At 39.8% G+C, this 20,816-nt stretch overlaps 1 protein-coding gene across 1 annotated transcript in view; it reads left to right on the top strand.

Annotated features, from left to right (window-relative positions):
* The window catches only part of cdh13 (cadherin 13, H-cadherin (heart)), a 1,165,005-nt gene that overhangs the window by 283,868 nt on the left and 860,321 nt on the right, over positions 1-20,816 (top strand). Inside the window, 1 exon segment of the mRNA XM_034177015.1 lies at positions 19,330-19,450. Coding sequence (XP_034032906.1) covers positions 19,330-19,450 — 121 coding nt within the window.

Consider the following 20,816-nt stretch of genomic DNA (forward strand, 5'->3'; position numbering starts at 1 on the left):
TTAAATAGAAAATTTTTTTCCGACTGAGAGTGCTGTGGCTATGCAGATCATCTGGATTCTTCACAACAATATGAGATGAACACACACAGGCATGCTCCCAGACCTGACATCTTCAACAGAAGTAATGCATTAACCCAGTGATTACCAATCCTGGTTCTCAGGAGCCAAAGTACTGCATATTTTCTATCTGAAAATGGAACAGTAACAAACGTTTACTTTTGAGTGTCATAAAGTGGAAATTTCTCAAAAACACCCCTAGACCATAGTATAGTATGTTAAGTTTGAGTGGTATTTCAAGTATGAAAGACAACTAAAATCACACTTATTTTGTCATTAATTGCAGTTAATTACATTACAAAACCTGGATGATAAAACCTATCAATAATTACTGTACATTTACAGTTTGAAACACAAAATGAACATGGAATCAGCACAAAAGGAAATAATTCCAATTGCTAATTCATTTAGAGAAGCTAAATTAGATTATGATGTGTAACCCCAATTTTATTAATTTGATTACTCAAGAAAAAAGTTTACAAAATTATGATCTAAATAATAGCAAAAGTTACTCAATCTGGAACAAATTGAATTTCAGTATTGTCTTCACCGTCTTCTTAATTATTGGTATATGACAACTACACCAGAGGTGAAACAATTGACCAAAATCCCAAAAATATACACAGTGATGTTTCATTTTAAACTGTGTGCCACAAAGCCAAGATTCATACTAAATTAAGGGCACTGTTGACCTCACTTTTTGTTCCAACATAGAATATAGCACTTTCATTTAATTTTCATTTATTTATATTACGCCAAATCACAACAAGGTTGCCTCAAGGCGCTTCACACAAGTAAGGTCAAACCTTACCGACCCCCAGAGCAACAGTGGTAAGGAAAAACTCCCTCTGAGGAAGAAACCTCAAGCAGACCAGAATCAAAGGGGTATGTTCATAAAGCATTCACATGGATCTTCAGGATTGTTACTCCCTGTGTATTAACGCACTTAATTCAAGCGTGTTTGTTCCAAAACAGAAGGTTCTTGGTTCAAGACCATCCATTCTGCATGTAAAGTGGCATTGTGTCAGGATGGGTATTCACTGTAAAACATGCCAAATCAACATGCAGATCTAAGATGGCCATTCCAAGCCAAAAGGGAGAAGATGGGCGAATTTACTTTTAATGCAAATGATCATATGGTCCACGATTCACTAATAAAGTGTGCTGCCAATTCAGTTTATTTCTATAGTCCCAAATCACAACAAAGCTGCTCTAAGGCACTTTGACACCCATGTGCTTACCATTGCTCCAATAATCCTCTCTAAAGCTAATTTCATGTGCTCACAGATGGTGGCATTAAAACAGAAACAACACAGCATTTAATAATGTATAAGTTAATAACGGCAGACAATCAATTACTGCACTTGCCTCTTAAAATGAAGGTCACCAGTTCAAGGCCACCCATGCCCCTTCCCCCTTGTACATCTGTATTTGTGTTAGAAAGGGCATCCAGTGTAAAACCTGTGCCAAAAAAATATGTGGGTCCATACCGGGACTATAGTAGTGACTCTGGGCAAAGCAGGAGGAGCCAAAATATTCTTTCTTTTTCCTAAGTTGACATGTCCAAAAGGAGTGGTTCGAAATCATCCGGACCCAATTCATCCTGAACTTGGGCACTCAATTAAAATGTTTATTTGTCGATTTGCAGTTGGTTTCACTCCTCTTTCGATGTCCACACATTCCTATAAACATGTTCAGATTTATGTATCTCTTTGGCACAGCGTAAGTCATCTCATTAAAGTGGTACATTATGTGCAGTTTGCTTCAGGTCCAGCATAGCATGAATGTAATAATAGTGGCTGCTGAATAGATATTATTTTTGTGCACCCAGGGCTCTTTCTTTTCTGTTGACCGGACCGCGGTAATCATTCTTTGTAATTGTTCTTCGTAGCAATCTACTGCAGTGCTGTCACAGTAAGATGAGAAACAATGCCTTCACAGAGACATTAAACAGGCCAAATAAGGATGTGGAAACACAGAAATGCTTCTCCTTGGAATCCTTCAGGAGAAAACATGGTTTAAAGTTCCACAAAAGGTGGTTTGTTTCTTCCACAAATTTCTTGGCTTGGCTTTTTGTTTTCTTGGTTGGTAGTTGAACGATTTTGAGTGAGAATCTGTCTTATCACTGTTTCAAAGCTGTGGCTGATTATAAATGACTGTTGTATGATGGGACAGTCAGTTTCAGTCTTACAAAGTGTCACTTTGACTTTACTGTGGATCGTTATTTTACTGTTGTCAGTAAACCCCAACATGGAGTTAAAAAACCCTCAAAGATGGTTTTGAATTTTACAGTAACTTAACAAGACATCAGTCTCATAATTTAGATATGAAGTATATATTGTGTCATGAGACCAGCTGAGAGAATAAAAGTACTTCATATGAATAAGTGAGCAGAGAGGGGAGGCTGGGGTTTGTCGGGATTAAGCGGAAAGCAGGTAGGAGCCATGGGGACGACAGAGGAGCTGGCAGCTGAGAGGCAACATCTGGTGGGGAGCTATTGGATCTACAGTAGGACTGAATAAAAATAGACCCAATTGATTGTTTAAAATAAAGAATATCTTCATGAAAGTCCAAATGTGGGATACGTTGTTGGGCTACAAATATGAAGACTTTGTTTCGATTCTCGATTATGCTACCTGTCTGACGGTATGCTTGCATTGTCAGTCCATGCAGCTGTTAATAGGTACTGGCATTGGCTGGTGAAGTAACCTGAGATGGACTGGCTTCCTGTCCGGAGCTAGTTCTACACACTCGTCTGCTTCATGTTACAATATCCGGGGAGACGCAGTAGAACCGGTGGGCCCCAGGGCGTGTATAGGACTTACGTTTTCCTGCTTCTACGTTCATAAAGATGATCACAAGCAAAAACGGTTGTACAACCTCCATCTGTTCTCAGAGTCAGTTGTTATGGTCTATTATGCTGTCAAAGATTTTTCTCTTTAATCTCTCTTTTATGCTTGAAAATGTTTTTGTGTGTAGGACTGGAGATACAGCACAGGTTATCTGAAGGACGTACGAGGGCTGTCAATAAAGTATAGGTCCTTTTTATTTTTTTCAAAAACTATATGGATTTCATTCATATGTTTTTACGTCAGACATGCTTGAACCCTCGTGCGCATGTGTGAGTTTTTCCACGCCTGTCAATGATGTCATTCGCCTGTGAGCACTCCTTGTGGGAGGAGTCGTCCAGCCCCTCGTCGGAATTCCTTTGTCTGAGAAGGCGCTTTGTTTGATCAAAATTTTTTCTAAACCTGTGAGGCACATCGAAGTAGACAAGGTTCGAAAAATTAAGCTGGTTTTCGGTGAAAACTTTAACGGCTGATGAGAGATTTTGAGGTGATACTGTCGCTTTAAGGACTTCCCACGGTGCAGGACGTCACGCAGCACTCCCAGGCGCCGTCATCAGCCTGTTTCAAGCTGAAAACCTCCACATTTCAGGCTCTATTGATCCAGGACGTCGTGAGAGAACAGAGAAGTTTCAGAAGAAGTCGGTTTCAGCATTTTATCCGGATTTCCACTGTTAAAAGGAGATTTTTTTAATGAAAGACGTGCGGACGGATTGCAGCATCGGCTCGCAGCCGCCGCGACGCTCCGCCACAGGAAAAACACCTCTGTTGGAAGCCTTAAGGACAAGTTGGAATATGACCAGCTGTTAAACAATTTCTCAGATACTCACTCCACTGAAAGCCATCAAAAGCCGCCTGGATTTTACAAATGGTTATCAACAAGGAGGTGTTTTTCCTGTGCCGCCGCACCGCGCCGGCTGCGTCCCGACGCACTGACCTGTCCGCACGTCTTTCATTAAAAAAAATCTCTAACAGTGGAATATCCGGATAAAATGCTGAAACCGACTTCTTCTGAAACTTCTCTGTTCTCTCACGGCGTCCTGGATCAATAGAGCCTGAAATGTGGAGGTTTTCAGCTTGAAAGAGGCTGACAACGGCGCCTGGGAGTGCTGCGCGACGTCCCGCACTGTGGGAAGTCCTTAAAGCGACAGTATCACCTCAAAATCTCTCATCAGCCGTTAAAATTTTCACCGAAAACCAGCTTAATTTTTTGAACCGTGTCCACTTCGATGTGCCTCACAGGTTTAGAAAAAATTTTAATCAAACAAAGCGCCTGTCTCTCAGCAACTTCTCAGACAAAGGAATTCCGACGAGGGGCTGGATGACTCCTCCCACAAGGAGTGCTCACAGGCGAATGACGTCACCGACAGGCGTGGAAAAACTCACGCATGCACACGAGGGTTCAAGCATGTCTGACGTAAAAACATATGAATGAAATCCATATAGTTTTTGAAAAAAATAAAAAGGACCTATACTTTATTGACAGACCTCATACAGGCGGTGTGACTGGTTCGTACAGGAAGGGTTAATGGTTAACTGCTTATACTGGACCAAGGGATCAGCATTACTCACTGTTACAGAACTGAAGATGTCTGTAGGCTAAAGAAATTCCTGTGCAACTGGAGTGCGTCTCATATTTTGAGGCTCTTGACATTTATTGATTTTCTGTGGCTGGTGTGTTGCTTTCAAGGACTTTCATAAATAATCTTGGACTTAAAGGACAAACTCATTTTTTAACTACCTTAATAACAGTTTATTGATTGGTTTTATTTTTTATATTAATTGTGTTTAAAAAAGTAAAACAGGCTGTCTTTTTTAAAGCATTTGATAAGTGATTAGCCATATTAATACATTTTGTGATAAATACCATTGTTACACTTTTTGAAAATTTTGAGTTATTAATTCACTCTTATAGCTTATGATTCTATGGGGTATTGCACATAGGCCCAATCAAGTATAGAAATACCATGGTCAGCAAAGCAGGTACAAGTTCCAGGTCCTGGTGCCAATGAAATCAGCATGTCCATAAAGCTTGTCAGTACATGGAAGCATGAAGTGCTTTAAAATGTTCTGGTACATGGCTGCATTGACTTTCATAAAACACAGTAGATCAACATCAGCAGATGACATGACACCCCAAATCATCACTAACTGTGGAAACGTCACACAGGACTTCAAGCAACTTGGATTCTGTGCCTCTCCACTCTTCTTCTTCTGACATTGTTTGTGGTTCAGGAGTGGCTTGAATCAAGGAAAGCAACACTTGTAGCCTACTTCCTGAACACATCTGTGCGTGGTGTCTCTTGATGCACTGACTACAGCCTTAGTCCACTCCCTATGAAGGTCCTTCAAGTCTTTGAATCAGGTTTGCTTGACAGTCTTCTCAAGACTGCAGCCATCCCTGTTGCTTATGTTCCTTTTCCCACCACATTTTTCTCTTCCAGTCAACTTACGATGAATACACTTTGATCCAGCACTCTGCAGACAGGCAGCCCTTTTAAGAATGATCTTCTGTGGCTTACACACCTTGTGGAGAGTGTCAATGAGTGTCTTCTTGACATCTGTCAAGCCAGCAGGTTGCGTGTTCTGAACAAGAGTGACAGATTCATGGTATTTATGCTGCAGAAATAGTGAGTTTGACAAAATTGGAATGAAGTCGTCAGGTAGGCTTTGTCTAGTATACGTACAGTCTATCGTCCAGAGCCCTGCTAGTAGATGTGGTGAGCAGTGGTTGCTAGCTGTTATGTACTGAGCTTGTTTGTCCTTTCTGAGCATTTTATTATACATAGCTGTGATAATATGGCTTGCTGTGAGGTTTATCAACCATCGTAGAAGTTTGTTCTCCATTAGTTCTGTTAAATGAAATTTCAGGTTATTTAAGTTGAACGTCTGTACCATTAGCACAGTTAGCAGGTATTGGTATCTTGTTGATGTTGGTTCCACATTATTCCACGATTGCTGAGGCAGTAAACAGGTCATAATGTTTAATACCTGGAACCAAGTGACATGCCGGGAAATCCACCACCTATTCTGTAAAAATATGTTGAAATACATAAAATAACTGGATCAAAGTTACCTTTAGCATTTTCCATAACTTTTTACCCACTTAAGTGTTGGCCGGGGCTTTGATGGAGTAAGCTCTGCCAACATGGTGACAACCAGAGAACACTGAGTTTCAAAGCTGCTCTTCAGAAAATCCTTTGGTGACATCAGTGTTTACCCAGTGCTCATGTTGCTTCCTGTGTAATTATAAGTGGTGTTACGATAAACTGATTATATTTTCAGTTGGTGGCCAAGTGGTTAATGCGCTTGGTTTCAGTTCAGAAGGCTCCGGGTTCAAATCCCACCCCTGCCACATTTCTCCATGTAATGTGGAGTTGTGTCAGGAAGGGCATCCGGCGTAAAACCCAATTCAACATGCAGATCCAACTTGGATTTGCTGTGGCGACCCCGAGTGCAAACAAGGGAGCAGCCGAAGGGACTTACTTACTAGCAGTTAGGTTTCTCAACAGATACTTCAATCCTGCATAGAATCCTTGAAAGTTATTTTAATGTGTCAATCCCTTTAAAAGCAGAACTGCTTTTTCCCAATTTAATTGCAAAACTCTTTTTTCTATAAAAGCTCAAAGACTGAAATGTGGAACTTTGTATTCACAACACGCCAGTCATTGTGTGCCGACAATTAAATCCTGTATCACATGAAAGAAGCAGCCTGTTTAAACAAGTTTTATTAATGACTACTCTAAGCCATACAAGTGAAAACAGATGTGTGTACACAGACACAGACACACAGGAAGCCTGAATAAAGTGGTGATATGGATCTCCATTTGTAAAAAAAAAAATAAATAAATAAAAGTATCATTTCATCCTTTTGAGAAATTTCGAATTAATTGTTCGGCAAGACAAGAGGAATTTTTGCATGAAGAGATGCACATTGTTGATAAATGATGACAAAATACTACTTTGAATGTATATTAATTTTGAATGTATCCACCATCAGGTTTCTATATTTCCTGATGCAATTTAGACACAATAACATTCTGCCACGCTAACAGCATTTTGCGTTAATGTTTTCATTGTCCTACTGTGAATCACTGCCCTCACTTGTAATAGTTTCCTTTTTAATGATCTTTACAATGGATGTTCATATTGTTATAGCCCTTCTGGGGAATACGTGGTGTTTGTTCATGTGCCGTTCATTGTGATGGTGCAAATTAGATTATCACACTGTGTTTCCATGTGACTGTTTTTTTTTCAAAGATTTCCCTGCATTTAACCCAAAGCGATAACCTCCAGTGCTGAAAAATGAAACCAATCAAGAACTGCCAAAACCTGCAGTTTCTTGAATGTCCACTTGAGACTGCCTCAAAAAAGTGAGACAATCCCAAGAGAACACCATATTAAAGCTATGCATATTAAGCTGTACATAAGAAATAAACATGTTTACTTCCTGGTATTAAAACTGGTTTTGGTCTCTATATTCTAGTTTTCACATTCCTGACAATTGTGCATGGGGTGAATTATCAGTTTATGCTATTTGAGGCCATAGCGTTATGAAGAATTAAAGGCATGATTGCTTTGACTGTTAGCACTGTTAGCACGAAGTAGCAGGTATCAGTGGCTTGGGGACATTAGCTATACTGATAGAGCCATGGATATTGAGGCCATAATTATTAATACCCACATCAAAACCACACATTATGAAAAGAACTTCCCAGTCTGCAAAATATATCCATTAGTATCAACCAAATCCAGGTGACCTAGCCTGTTAGCCTAATCTAGATTGGTATCTCCAGGATAGGTGCATGTATTTCTGAGTGTCCCACCCAGGAAACTTGATTTTGCCCACCCTCCATCCATTTACCCATTTCTAGGTTGCCAGGAGTTAGGTGGCAACAGGGACTACCAAGATGGCAACATCCAAAACCAATCCACTTGAGTTTCAAACCTGCTTTTCAGAATATGAGTAACATCACCGAGGGTTTGTCCAGTGTTTATTGTCTGCAGTCTATGATTAATCACTTATTATGCACATCCATATATGCCACACTTCGAGGCCTCTGGCATTTTAGACTAATTGACCCAACAAGCATTATATCCCATCTTGTCAGGAAACCTTGTCAGAGAACTAAATTAACATATTTGTCAGCAGCAGGAAAAGCTTCTGTCAGTCCTCAGGGTGCATTCATTACTTTGCAGGGACATTAAATGTAGCGACCGCTGTGGTGTTCTGTGTTCAGTTCTGCCAAAGCTTGTTCCTCATCCACACAAATCTCCTCAGGCAGCATCTAACTGGTACAACACTTAAATTTAGTTTTTTTTCTGATCAGGCCCAGAAGAAGATTGGTTTGAGATTTAAATGATTACAAGTGAATTAATTTAATGGAAAGAAAATTTATCGTCTTTTATTTGAAATTGTTTGTGTTGCATTCACACTCTGATGATTAGCCTGGCATTTGTCAATGGAGAGTGGAAAGTTGATTAACTTCGACCAGCGCTGAGTTTGGCCAAAATCCGAAGGGGCTAAGTTAACGTCAGTCGAGCAACACTGATGTTCGTCATAGTCCTGGATACATTTTCAGCATGCTTGAAACCTTTGATGTTCATGCTAATATGCCTGTAAGATTTCCTCTCTGCTACCTCTACCACACCTCCGCTAGTACGCCATTACCGCTCCGTTCCCCTCTGCTAGCCTCCGCTGGCCAACGGCAGAGGCTTGACTGGATGGACCACCTCCTCTGGATCCCTTGGACATGAAGAAATATGTAAACATGTGAAGAAATACGTAGAACCTGTCTTGACGATGCACCAGTAGCAAGTGACAATTGCAGAGTTACGTCGAGTTTATGCAACCCAGTCTAAAAAATTTTTCATGCCCCTGTCACTAAATGATTCAAATTTTCGTGACAGGTTTTTTTTTATCTTACTATTACTAACCCTACACCTACCTGTACCCTGAACCATAACCATAACCTAACCCTACTCCTTCCCCTAACCCTAGCCACAATCCCCCCAGACTCTCCCACATCACTTTTAATTTCATGCTCCAGTCACAGAATGTATTAGAATAAATTTGTACTCCTGTCATGAAAATATTGCCCCTTTCGTGACAATATCACAAACCAATAGATGAATGTATATTTCGTGATGCTGAATCACGACATACCATGAGATATGGTAGAGTTTATATAGGCTATGTCACCTGACATCACAAATGTTGAGTCAGTAATCAGCTCTGCCAAGCTACACTACTGCTCCGTGGTGTGTGCTACTAAGGCTGTTGAATCTGCAACAACTTATCAACTAGCAATTGGCCTTGGGGCCTCAAGGTCTCAGCTTTAGACATAAAAGAAACAGACACACCTGGTATCATCAGGCATTATCAGTCAACATTTTCTCTCTGCATCTACAGTGCTGTACTTATTGGAGCTAACCCTGGGGTCACTGGGTAAGAGGTGGGGTACACCCTGGACAGGCCGCCAGTCCATCATAGGGCCCACATATATAGACAAACACGTGTGTGTATGTGTGTGATCTATCTATCTATCTATCTATCTATCTATCTATCTATCTATCTATCTATCTATCTATCTATCTATCTATCTATCTATCTATCTATCTATCTATCTATCTATCTATCTATCTATCTATCTATCTATCTATCTATCTATCTATCTATCTATCTATATATATATATATATATAAAACACATAACTTTTTTCCTTGGTGTTAAAAAAAGTCTTGGACCATATTTGATTTGTTCTTTGACAAGAGAATATATTCATGCTTCTTTGTCTTTCTGCTATTTTATAAATCAGTTTAGCACCACAAACACCACAGCAGGGTGCACAGTATTGATTTAGTGTTGTGAATAAACAATAATATAATTCTAGCTTGCATGGCTGTTTTTTGAATTTTGTTGTTTGAATTACCAGAATGCAGCATCGGGTGTTTTTCTTTATTTGAACTGAGTTTATTGCTCGGTTGCAGTTCTTTCACTTTTTCCTCAGGACGTTTCAGTTCGATTGAGCAGCTTCAAACGCTGAACAGCTTCATAAACTTTTTCTTTTTAAATATAATTCTGTGAAATGTTTTAGTTCTTACTGTTGTTTATCCATTTTCATTCTCGTCCAAGTGATTGGAAGTTGGCAGTTAAGAGAAATTTTTAATAGAAAAGAATAACAGAAGAAAGTATTGCCTTTGAAAATAAGTGACTGGCACCTTTGTAACTGTCAAAACTGGAGATGTCTGCTGTTTTTGCTTTGACCCAATGAAATTGTTGTGGTAGGAGTGTGATGTACCTACCACCACTTTTCCCAAAAGTTCTTTTCCATCACAGACATAGATCCTAGTACTTGTTGGTACCTATTGCAGCTACAGGCTTAGTTCCCACTCAATATTTGAATAGTTTGAACTTCATGTACATTAGGGAAGTCCACACATGGTCTTGTTAGTCTCAGATAGCCTGCTTTAATTGGTCATCATGTGTGCTGTGTCAGTAAAGCCATATTCACAAATTCCTTCATCTCATTTATGCATAATACTCACCATAACTACTTTCATTTGGTGCCTTCCCAGAAATAATTGAGATAAAAAAATATTGTTGTTATTTTAAGACTATTTTGTACTGCCCATAATGAAAATCCACACTTTCAAGCATTAATTCTTAAGAATATTCAGACATTGGAATGTAGAAAAATATCCAAAATAAATAAAACAACACAATGAAATGAATAAATAAAATTCACCCTTGGGCTCTGTTTTTTTTTTTTTTAATAACCCTTAAATAAACAAAGCAGCTTTGAACAGCTCAATCACATTAATGAGCACATGGTGGAATAGTTTGCAGTCTTGTATGGGGTTCCATTCCCAGTTCCTTTGTGTGCGCGGATTTCGTGGTTTCTGCGTGGAATTCCTCTCTGTGCTCCGGCTTCCTCCAACCCTCAAGACAAATACATGCTCTTTTCACTGCTCCTGACCAAGTTGGTCCCCGGGTGCTGGATTGGTTTGATTACATTTTGATGTGTCTGTTGTTTGATGCGGTTTATGATCCATCTGAAACAACAGTGTGTGCACAGCGCCGAGAAAAGTTGTATTCCAGGAGTTTAATTTTATTGTTGAACAAATGCGGTGCTATTATTCAACCCAAAATATTAATAAACCTCAACCTGAATGTTGAACAATTTAACAGTGAGCCTCAAAGCAAGAAGGTCATGGGATCGCTTCCCACCTGGGGTCTTTCTGTGTGGAGTTTGCATGTTTTCCCTTGTGTTTGCGTGGGTTCCCTCCGGCTTACTCCCACATCCAGAGACATGCAGGTTTAGGTGAAATGGAAACTGTAAAACAGGCCGTAGGTGTTGATACCGATGTGAATTTGTTTGTCTGATAGACTGGCATCCTGTCCAGGGTGTACCCTGCATAATGCCCTGTGTAACGTTTATTTATGGAATAATCTTTATTTATTGGAGACACTTTGCTTTACAGATATTCAGGCCTCGCAACGGGGCACCATAAAAATATAACGTTTATGTATGGAATAATTTATACTGAATCACGCTCACACGGGGCTCCATTATAAATGTACTGTATTTATTTAAATCTTTATGCCTCCACACGGGAGCACCAAAAATGTAGCATTTATTTATGGAACAAAAAAAAAACGCGATCGGCTCACACACGGGGAACCATAGGCATGTAGCAATTTATAGTGAATAAGTAGTTAAACTCCCAAATTGAACTAGATTGGGTTAGACCCATCTGATGAGTCACCAAAATAATTAACAATTTAGGGTTTAATTTTTATTATTTAATTATTACTCAGGGCACCACTTATTTATAGCACAAGTGCTTTCATTTAAACATTCATTAATTTATCAGTCTCAAATGAATTAATCAGTCTTGATTTAATTTAATCAATCTCTGATCTGAAATCATGAATTCTCACAATACAGTTGACCAAGAGTTTCCTTCTGTACACAAAATAAACCACAGCAGAAGATATTTACAATTTATTTACAATTTCTATAAGAAATGAACATTTTACTGGCATTTATGGACCGGGATTGAAAATAAGTTCATTCATGGAAACAATTTTCTTACTCACTCATGAGACATTGGAAGGAAGAGAGATAAAGCTCAAAACTTTAAGAAATAAATCTGATTGGAATTTAGTGATGAATTTTGAAGCCAATTATGAAGAAAAATATTAAACAAGTATGAATGTTTAAGAAGGGAGCCACCTGTATCCATTGACAACAAACCTCTTTCATGGAGCCTGGACTGGGTCAGTTAGCTGCTGTTGGAGGGTTGGTTCCGTCTGTTGTCGATATTTCTGCTCTGGGCAGCGTGAGCTCACTTGGGTCGGAGGGGTTAACCAGAGGTGTCCCCGAGTGATCCCAGGGCTTGTGTCGGCTGGCTTTGCTGACGTTAGCTGCTGGCAGTCAGGTTTGAAATCAGCTCCATTGTCAGCTTGCAGGAATCTAGAGGTAGAAGGTGTTTGTTGAAAATGGTTCCTAGTAGCTTTTTAAAAAGTTTTGTTTGAACCAGATTAGAAATCTTTGTGAATTTAGAAAAAGGTAAACTTTAAGAGTGTTGAAAATTATAATGAAAAAGGAAAAGTCGCTTTTTCTGTAAATTCACTCTTAATTTAAAAAGCTCAGCTCGAAGTTCTCTTAAAAATTCAAAAGACTTGACGCACCTTAATACAGAACCTGGGAGAGGTCACTTAAAGCGATATTTTTTCTGGCCATGATAATTTGTGCACACATTTTCCTTTAATTGGCCCCACGAATTAATAAAATGTGCTCTCAAATTAATAAAACATGCGCACGTTTTCCTGGCCGTGACAATTTGTGCGCACGTTTTAATCGCCGGGATAATTCATGCACATGTTTTCCTTTAATTGAGCCCTCGAATTAATAAAACGTGTGCACGTTTTCCTTTAATTGAGCCCTCGAATTAATAAAACATGCGCACGTTTTCCTTTAATTGAGCCCTCGAATTAATAAAACGAGCGCACGTTTTCCTTTCGTTCAAAATTAACTCCATAATATGAGCTAAATTGTCACGACAGGGAGATGCTTAATTCACCCTCAGCATCCTTTTTAATGGGCTTAAACTCCAGATGATGCCATGCTGGGCAGCTGGAAATCTCTGTATGTCCTTGTGCGCCCAAACCATGATGATATACTCTGACCAGATCCATTTCTAATGGGGAAATGTATTACACTGTCTCCTGGTTTGTTGACTAATAGCCAACATGTGTCACGACAATATTGAATGCACGTTTTACAAATTGTGGCCACGTTTAAGTAGATTGTGGCTTTGTTTTACTCAAACGATGCTTAAAATGTTCGCACAATATAATAAAACGTGCACACAAAATAATTAGTCGTGCGCACAATAGAATAAAATGAGTGCACAATATAACAAAACGTGTGCACAATATAACAAAACGTGTGCACAATATAATAAAACATGCACACAATATAATAAAATGTGTGCACATTCTCTCCACATGCAAAACATTTTGCAGTGACACTTCCAGGGCTCCGTACCTTAAAGCGTCAGGTTAAAACTTTAAGTTTGTCAAAGAATGAATGAATGAATGCCATATGGTAGCTTAGCTTAGCTTAGCTTAGCAATGGGGCCTTGGCCCCCCAAAAAAACAAAAATTAAGCGTTTACAAAGAAAGCAGAGAGAAGGAGGTAGAAGCGAGGCCATGGCGCTACACCTGTGACTGCTTGGATACGCTCCAGCTAAACATGATCCTTAATTGGAGTAAGTGGGTATAAAAAGTACATGAATGAATGAATGTGTGCATAATTATTATGCAACTAAATGAAAAAAACAAACATTTTCCAATTTCACTTGTTTATTTTCTATTATTAGAATAAATATAACAAGTGGGTACAGGGCATAAATGTCAAACTGAATCCCGGAAGGGCCAAGAGGGTGCAGGTTTTCTTTGTAGTCACCAACTCCACCAGGTGATTTCATTGATGAACTCATCCCATCTGCTCAAAGTGATGTTCATCAGCAAAATCATCTGCAAGAAATAAACACTTCTAAATCTAACTTAGTCACTCTCATTTTATCCGTCCATAAAACAAAATAAAAAATTTTTTTAAAAAAACTCTGTTCAGATATTCCTTGGCCTGACAAACATGTCAGTTTGTGAGTGTTGTTCAGTGGTGGTCATGTTTCAGCCTTCTTTACCTTGAACATGTCTCTGAGTACTCCTCACACCTCTTCAGGTAGGTCACAGGAATATGGTGGCACTGCAGGATAATGGGTTGATGCTTGATAATTTGTATATTTTCTTCCCCACAAGTCTCTGTTGACTGTCGAGACTATTGGCAACAAAATGTTTGATTATTCGGTTTCAGGAATGTTACATCCCTCTGAAAGGCATTTTTCAATTCTTGACTTTTCAGTGTCTGTTGAATCTCTTTTTTCATCCCTTTGCAGCTGTGTAGTAATTATGCATGCCTTTATATATGCATGCAGGTGTTAATACCTTTGGGCTGCACCCTCCCTCATTAGACAAATATATAGCTAGAGAATGCTCAAATCCAATAAACATTCAGGTTTATATAGCTTGGAGCTAGAAAATATCCATGGAAATGTTGGTAAACTCAGGATACTCACCTAATAACTGTTGATATGTGCTATAACTGTTCTTGGCCATGTCCATCCATCCATCCATCCATCCATCCATCCATCCATCCATCCATCCATCCATCCATCCATCCATCCATCCATCCATCCATCCATCCATTTTCTATACCTGCTTACTCCAAAAAAGAGTAATAGGGGGGTTGGAGCCTATCCCAGCAGTCATAGGGTGTGAGTCTTGGTCATGTTTCCCTTGCAAAAGAGATATTTAATTTCAAGGACCTGCATTGTTAAATAATGTAAGTCTGGCACATGCTCTGAACCTCACTGGTGCTTATCTCCAGATTATGTAGCATGAAGCTAATGTTACTACTCCACCTGTACAGCATGTCAGTCCCACACAGATGACTTCCCCATCCAAGGCTGGTACCCATGTACAGCTGAGTAGACTGGGACAATGCAGATGAAGTGTCTTGTCCAAGGACAAAAGACGGGGAGTGTAATTGGGACTCAAACCCAGGTCCAACTATTGGGTACCCCAAGCCCTTCTCCGACTGAGCTACCTGCTTTGGCTGTTCAGTGATTGACCGAACTTTGTGATTGGTCAATTTATGACGCATTGCTGTAGACATATTAGTAGCTGAGGGAGAGCTTTTGTTTTAATGTGCCTGACACTGTGCCGCCGTCACCATTGTTTCAGAAAGCTGAAAAGGTGAAACACTGGCAACAATAAATGCTGCACAGTGCAATTAACCACAAATCTCTTTGGTTGCTGAAAATGGATAGCAGTAAAACATCTACATTCACACATAATTCTTTTGAATAAGCACTGCAGTGTGGTGCCACAAGCTCCGCCCCTCACCTTTAATCCCGCACAATAACAGAGCCCTGTGGCCGGGATTAAGGTGGCGCATACTTTGAGAGAATGACACTGGTCCCTGTGGTGGGAAGGTGTCTGTTATCTCTAAAATGTGATTACACGTGTGGTATTCATATGGTGGAGAAACCTTTCAGCAGTTTAGAATAACAAAGACGGTGCAAATGAGAAACTGATTGCTTGAATGGGGTTGAATGTGATGGCAGACAGTTGGTAATTATTAATGTGGCTCATATGCGGATCAGAATGGTGTGTCATTGTTTTGCTGGTATTTAGTTTGATTGCAACAAATAATCTTCAACACCACTGACATCAACTGTAGAGGTTTTGCTCAAGCAATCTTTTGCTGCAAACAGGTGATCTGTATCAGGAGTCATTAGGGCAGGTGGAGCACTGTGGGCGGGGCTTCTACCACCTGCTTGTATGTGCACCGCTTCTGGTTGAAGGCTCAGTACTGAATCTGATACTTTATCTCTCGGTCAGACACAACACAGTCAAAAGCCTAGCTCTATATTTTGTTATATTTTAATATGAAAGCCCAATAAATTTGCCAAAATGTGGACAAAGCCAGGACAAGCAATTCCACAGTTGATGAGGTAACTGGTCATTGCTTTCCATATTAGGTTGCCTCTTGCGTGTTGGTATAACTCTTTGCAAATTCCCAATACTTCAACTCAAATCTATATGTTTTTCATGTGGTATCTTAATGTGTAATATTTCAGAATTGGACTTGGACCAATTCTCCTACTGTGCAAGACAATGGATGTACAAAAAGCTGTGGCCAGAAGAAGTTTAGTTGAAATTTCAATTTAGAATTTTTTTTAGGCATTTTGAATAATTAAACCAATACCCTTTTCCTAATCCTAAACCATTTAAGAGAAAATTATCTGCAGGGTTACCAAGCAGCTGTGACATCATCAGGTTCCCTCCACCTAAAACTGGGAATGTGTGTTTTCCACATTTGTATACTGCGCAGAACGTGTATCAAATCACACACTGCATTTATACTATAGTTTGTTTTTTCCTATAGACTGTTTTAAAGTTAATCATTTATACAATTGAAAAATATGTAATCATTGATAAAGTTAGACCTTTTTCTTGTAAAGTGCCTTGGGCTGACTTATGTTGTGATTTGGTGCTATACAAATAAGTTACTTAAATGTTAAACTTAATTGGAAATTCCTTAAAGTTGCACTTTGACTATTATTTTGCTGTTGTCACTAATATTTGACAAAATAAACATAAGTATGGTATGTGCAAATGTTTGGATTTATGTAAAGGTATTGATCAAAACTGTTACACTTACATTGTAGTCTCATAGTTGCTAACCAACAACTCCTTTGTGTATGTGTGTTTGTGGGGGGGGTGTTGACATTAACGCTCTGGGTTGGAAACTAAAACTGCATAATTTACACTTCTTTAGTTCCTTTATTTGGCTGCAGCAGATACTTGTTTACTTTCGAGAGATGGGTTAGAACCGTTTGTCTGCCTGAGTGGTTGTCATCCAGGGCCCAAGGCCATTCTGTGATTTTTAGATTTAAATATCATCTTTCTTAAACTGTCTACTGCATTAATGATTATATGTTGTCTCCATGTTTCTGGAAATGATCAGATGTCTGAATGTGGAATGTACTGTGACATGTTTTCTTTAGGAGACTCTGCACTGGCACAGTGTGATTAGCATTATTCTATGTCAAATAGAATCCAAGCTGCAGTTAATGTTAAGTGATGGACCCAGGCTTGAGCTTGGACGCTTGTTCTGCCCCTCTTGAACTGAGCTGATGAGCTTTAAGTGTAGCATAAACTGGGGCATCCTCCCCTAATGTCACTACCATGTGCTCATGGATCTCCCTCAGAGCCATTCTCTTTTTTTGTGTGTGAGATTCTGATCACAGCACACCCACCAGCTTTGTCCATTTTGCCAATCTGATACACCCCTATTCACTTCAATGAAATATTTGCACCCAGTGAGTCAAAACTTCACACATTCTCAAGCAAAATGTTGTTTTTCTCTAAATGCAAGACACTGAGAACCACACCCTACTTTTTCTGTGTCAGGCTCAAAACCTTTTAGTCACCCCTCGTATGTCAACAGTGTCTGATTAAAAATTGTGTTGTGTTCCAAAAACAGGAAATCTCATCATTTCCTGAAAACCTTAATCTCTAATGGCTTGCTGATGAATGATTGAGATTTTTTTTTTTTTTTTTTTTTTTTAAGGACCTGTGGCCCACAGCCGACTGTGCTGGAAATTATTAATCTGTCATTAACCTCTGGATCTGTTCTGAAATGTTTTAAATCAGCAGTGATTAAACCATTACTTAAGAAATCTAATCTTGACCCTAGTGTATTGAAAAATTACAGGCCGATATCAAATCTATCATTATGTTCAAAAATTTTAGAAAAGGTGGTTTCACGGCAGCTCATAGACCACCTCACTGAGAATGATCTTTTTGAGCTGCTGCAGTCTGCTTTTAGGAAATATCACTCCGCAGAGACAGCGCTCACTAAAGTTGTGAATGATCTTCTGCGAGCAGTGGACTCAAACACCACTACGGTTTTGGTGTTGTTAGATCTCAGTGCTGCGTGTGATACCGTGGATCATCATATTTTGCTCAGTAGGTTGGAGAATTTTTTGGGGATTACTGGAAGTGCCCTTGCCTGGTTGACGTCATATCTGACCAGTCGTTCTCAATGTGTCTTGTATAATGGCACTACCTCTGACCTTGCTGACATGAGATTTGGGGTTCCACAGGGATCTGTTTTAGGCCCCTTGCTTTTCTCCCTGTATGTGGCACCCCTTGGGCATATACTGCGGAGTTTTGGGATTGCCTTTCATTGTTATGCTGATAATACTCAGTTGTACATGCCAATAACTGCGGGAAATCTCACTCCCATAAAATCCCTGGAGGACTGTCTTCTATCATTGAGAAGTTGGATGTCTAGTAACTTCCTCCTTTTAAACTTTGATAAGACTGAAATGATGGTTCTTGGTCCAGCGAGACATCGGCATCAGTTTGACCAGCTGGCGCTCAGCCTGGGTTCGTGTGTCATACATCATAGAGACAAAATGAGGAACCTTGGGGTAATTTTTGATCCCACATTGTCTTTTGACCTCCACATCAGGGATGTTACTAGGACTGCTTTTTTTCATCTGAGAAATATAGCAAGGATCCGCCCCATCCTGTCCATGGCTTATGCTGAGACCCTGATTCATGCTCTTGTTTCTTCTAGACTAGATTATTGTAATGTTCTATTTTCAGGGTTACCACAGTCCAGCATTAGGGGTCTTCAACTGGTTCAGAACACTGCCGCCAGACTTCTGACACGTAGCAGAAGGTCTGAACATATCACACCCATTTTGGCATCTTTGCACTGGCTCCCTGTCTCTGTGAGAGCAGATTTTAAGGTTTTGTTATTGACTTATAAGGTTGTTCATGGACTGGCGCCATCTTATCTGGCTGATCTGGTGGAACTCTACGTGCCGTCCTGAGCTTTGCGGTCGCAGGATGCGGGACTTCTCTGTGTTCCCAGGGTGAAGAAGAAGTCAGCAGATCAAAGAGCCTTTTCGTATCGTGCACCCACCCTGTGGAACAGTCTTCCTGCGACCGTGAGGCAGTCGGAGTCCATGGACATTTTTAAGTCAAGACTCAAAATCTATTTTTATTCTCTTTCTTATGGATAGTTTTTATTTTTATTTGTTTTATTCTTTTACTTCTGTTTTTATTTATGTATTTGAATTTTTTATTCATTTTAATTATTTATTCAATTTTATGTTGACTTGTTTTATGTAAGGCACCTTGAGACGGCTTTTGCTGTGATTTGGCGCATTATAAGCTAATTAAATTAAATAAAATTAATATTCAGCCTTATTTTGTTTGTCTGACTTACACACGTGCTTTGTGATTCTGACTGCTTGTTTGTTTGTGTTGTAGGTGGCCTGTGTGGATGGCCAAGAGGATGGACGTCACGAGGGTTGTGTGCCTGGCTTCCAAATCAAACACTATCAGTTGGCCCACAGTGGACCATTCCACAAAGGCCAGCCGCTCTTACGCGGTGAGTATTGGTGCAGAAACCCCATGATTGACATGTGCTTTGCATTAAACACTCATCACTTTAGTTTCAGAATGTTGCTGTCTCTTGACTCACAATTATTATTATTTTTTTTGTCATTTAAGACCTGAAATCTGTAACTTTCAAATGGGTGGTGATATATCATGTTTCAGTAGGCCACTGAAGTTTTTTTGAGGGGAAGATGTATTGTCCAAACGGATAAAAATTAAGTTTTTTATCCAAAAATTCCCTCAGGAGGAAAATTACGGCCCTCTTTAGGGTAGGGGTTAAAGGGGCCAAAACAGTGACATAGTCAAAATGTGGATTTTGACCTTTGAATATCTTTGTGTGCCCTCAGTAAGCCTCATTGATCTTATGGTATATGAATGTATGGATGGAGTACTCCCATTTAGCATTATTTTTCAAGGCTAATTGAGGGCGCCACCTATAGGTGTCACTTCAAGTCACAACTTTTGGCATTTTGGGCTACATTTGGGACCCTCCCAGGGCTTGTGCCAGGATATTTCTAAGTCGGTGCGTGCCATTCATTAGGGGAGTTTTTATATTTAAAAGAATAGTCGGAAATGGTCACTAATTTGCACCACAACAAGAACAAAAACATTTTATTTTTGTAAATGAATTAATATTTCCAAAAGCCTTCTTTTCTCCTGCAGTCCTTCCCTTGAAATCGCCTTTGGGCGACTGGTGCGTGTTCGTGCTGTGACTATTATGCACACAGAGAACTCCATTTGTCTTGACTTAACCTTTTTTGGAAAACAGCCCACGACAGCCTCTGTGTTTACTGCAAAAGGTGTTTGTATGACCTCGCTAGGTTTCTAATCTAAATTTTGAGAAGTAGGTTGAAGGATTCACACAGCTGGAGCTTTTTCATCGCAGAAGCTGAGTTCCATCTGCGAGCCGGTGGGGAGGTGGCCCGATCGCCCTTGTGTTGCCTCAGTGGCCGGTCAGAATCCCCACAGACTCCTGCTTTATGAAAGTCTGGCCTCCACCATTCCGCCTCTGCTCCATGCTGCTGCCACAACTTATTGTTCCAGTCTGCTCCTGCGGGAGCCTCTGGCAATGCCTATGTGCACTGCTCCACTTCTTCTCCACAGAGATCAGCAATAATGTCTGCTGGCTAAGCGATTGCTCCTCTGGGGTTGTGAGTTATGGCTGCAGGCGTGTCTGTCCACAGAGATCGACAGAGTGCAGAAAAGCTCTGGTAGTTTTGCTGTGGTGGTGGTGTCGAAGTTTCCACTGGTTTATTTCTCCAATAATTCATTCCCATTTATGAAAAAGCAAGAGCATAATGGAAGTTCACAGTGAGAATTATTTATGGCTCATAAATTTATTGTGGAATATTTTGTGT

Source organism: Thalassophryne amazonica, chromosome 8, assembly GCF_902500255.1.
Source record: "Thalassophryne amazonica chromosome 8, fThaAma1.1, whole genome shotgun sequence".
Lineage (NCBI taxonomy): Eukaryota > Metazoa > Chordata > Actinopteri > Batrachoidiformes > Batrachoididae > Thalassophryne > Thalassophryne amazonica.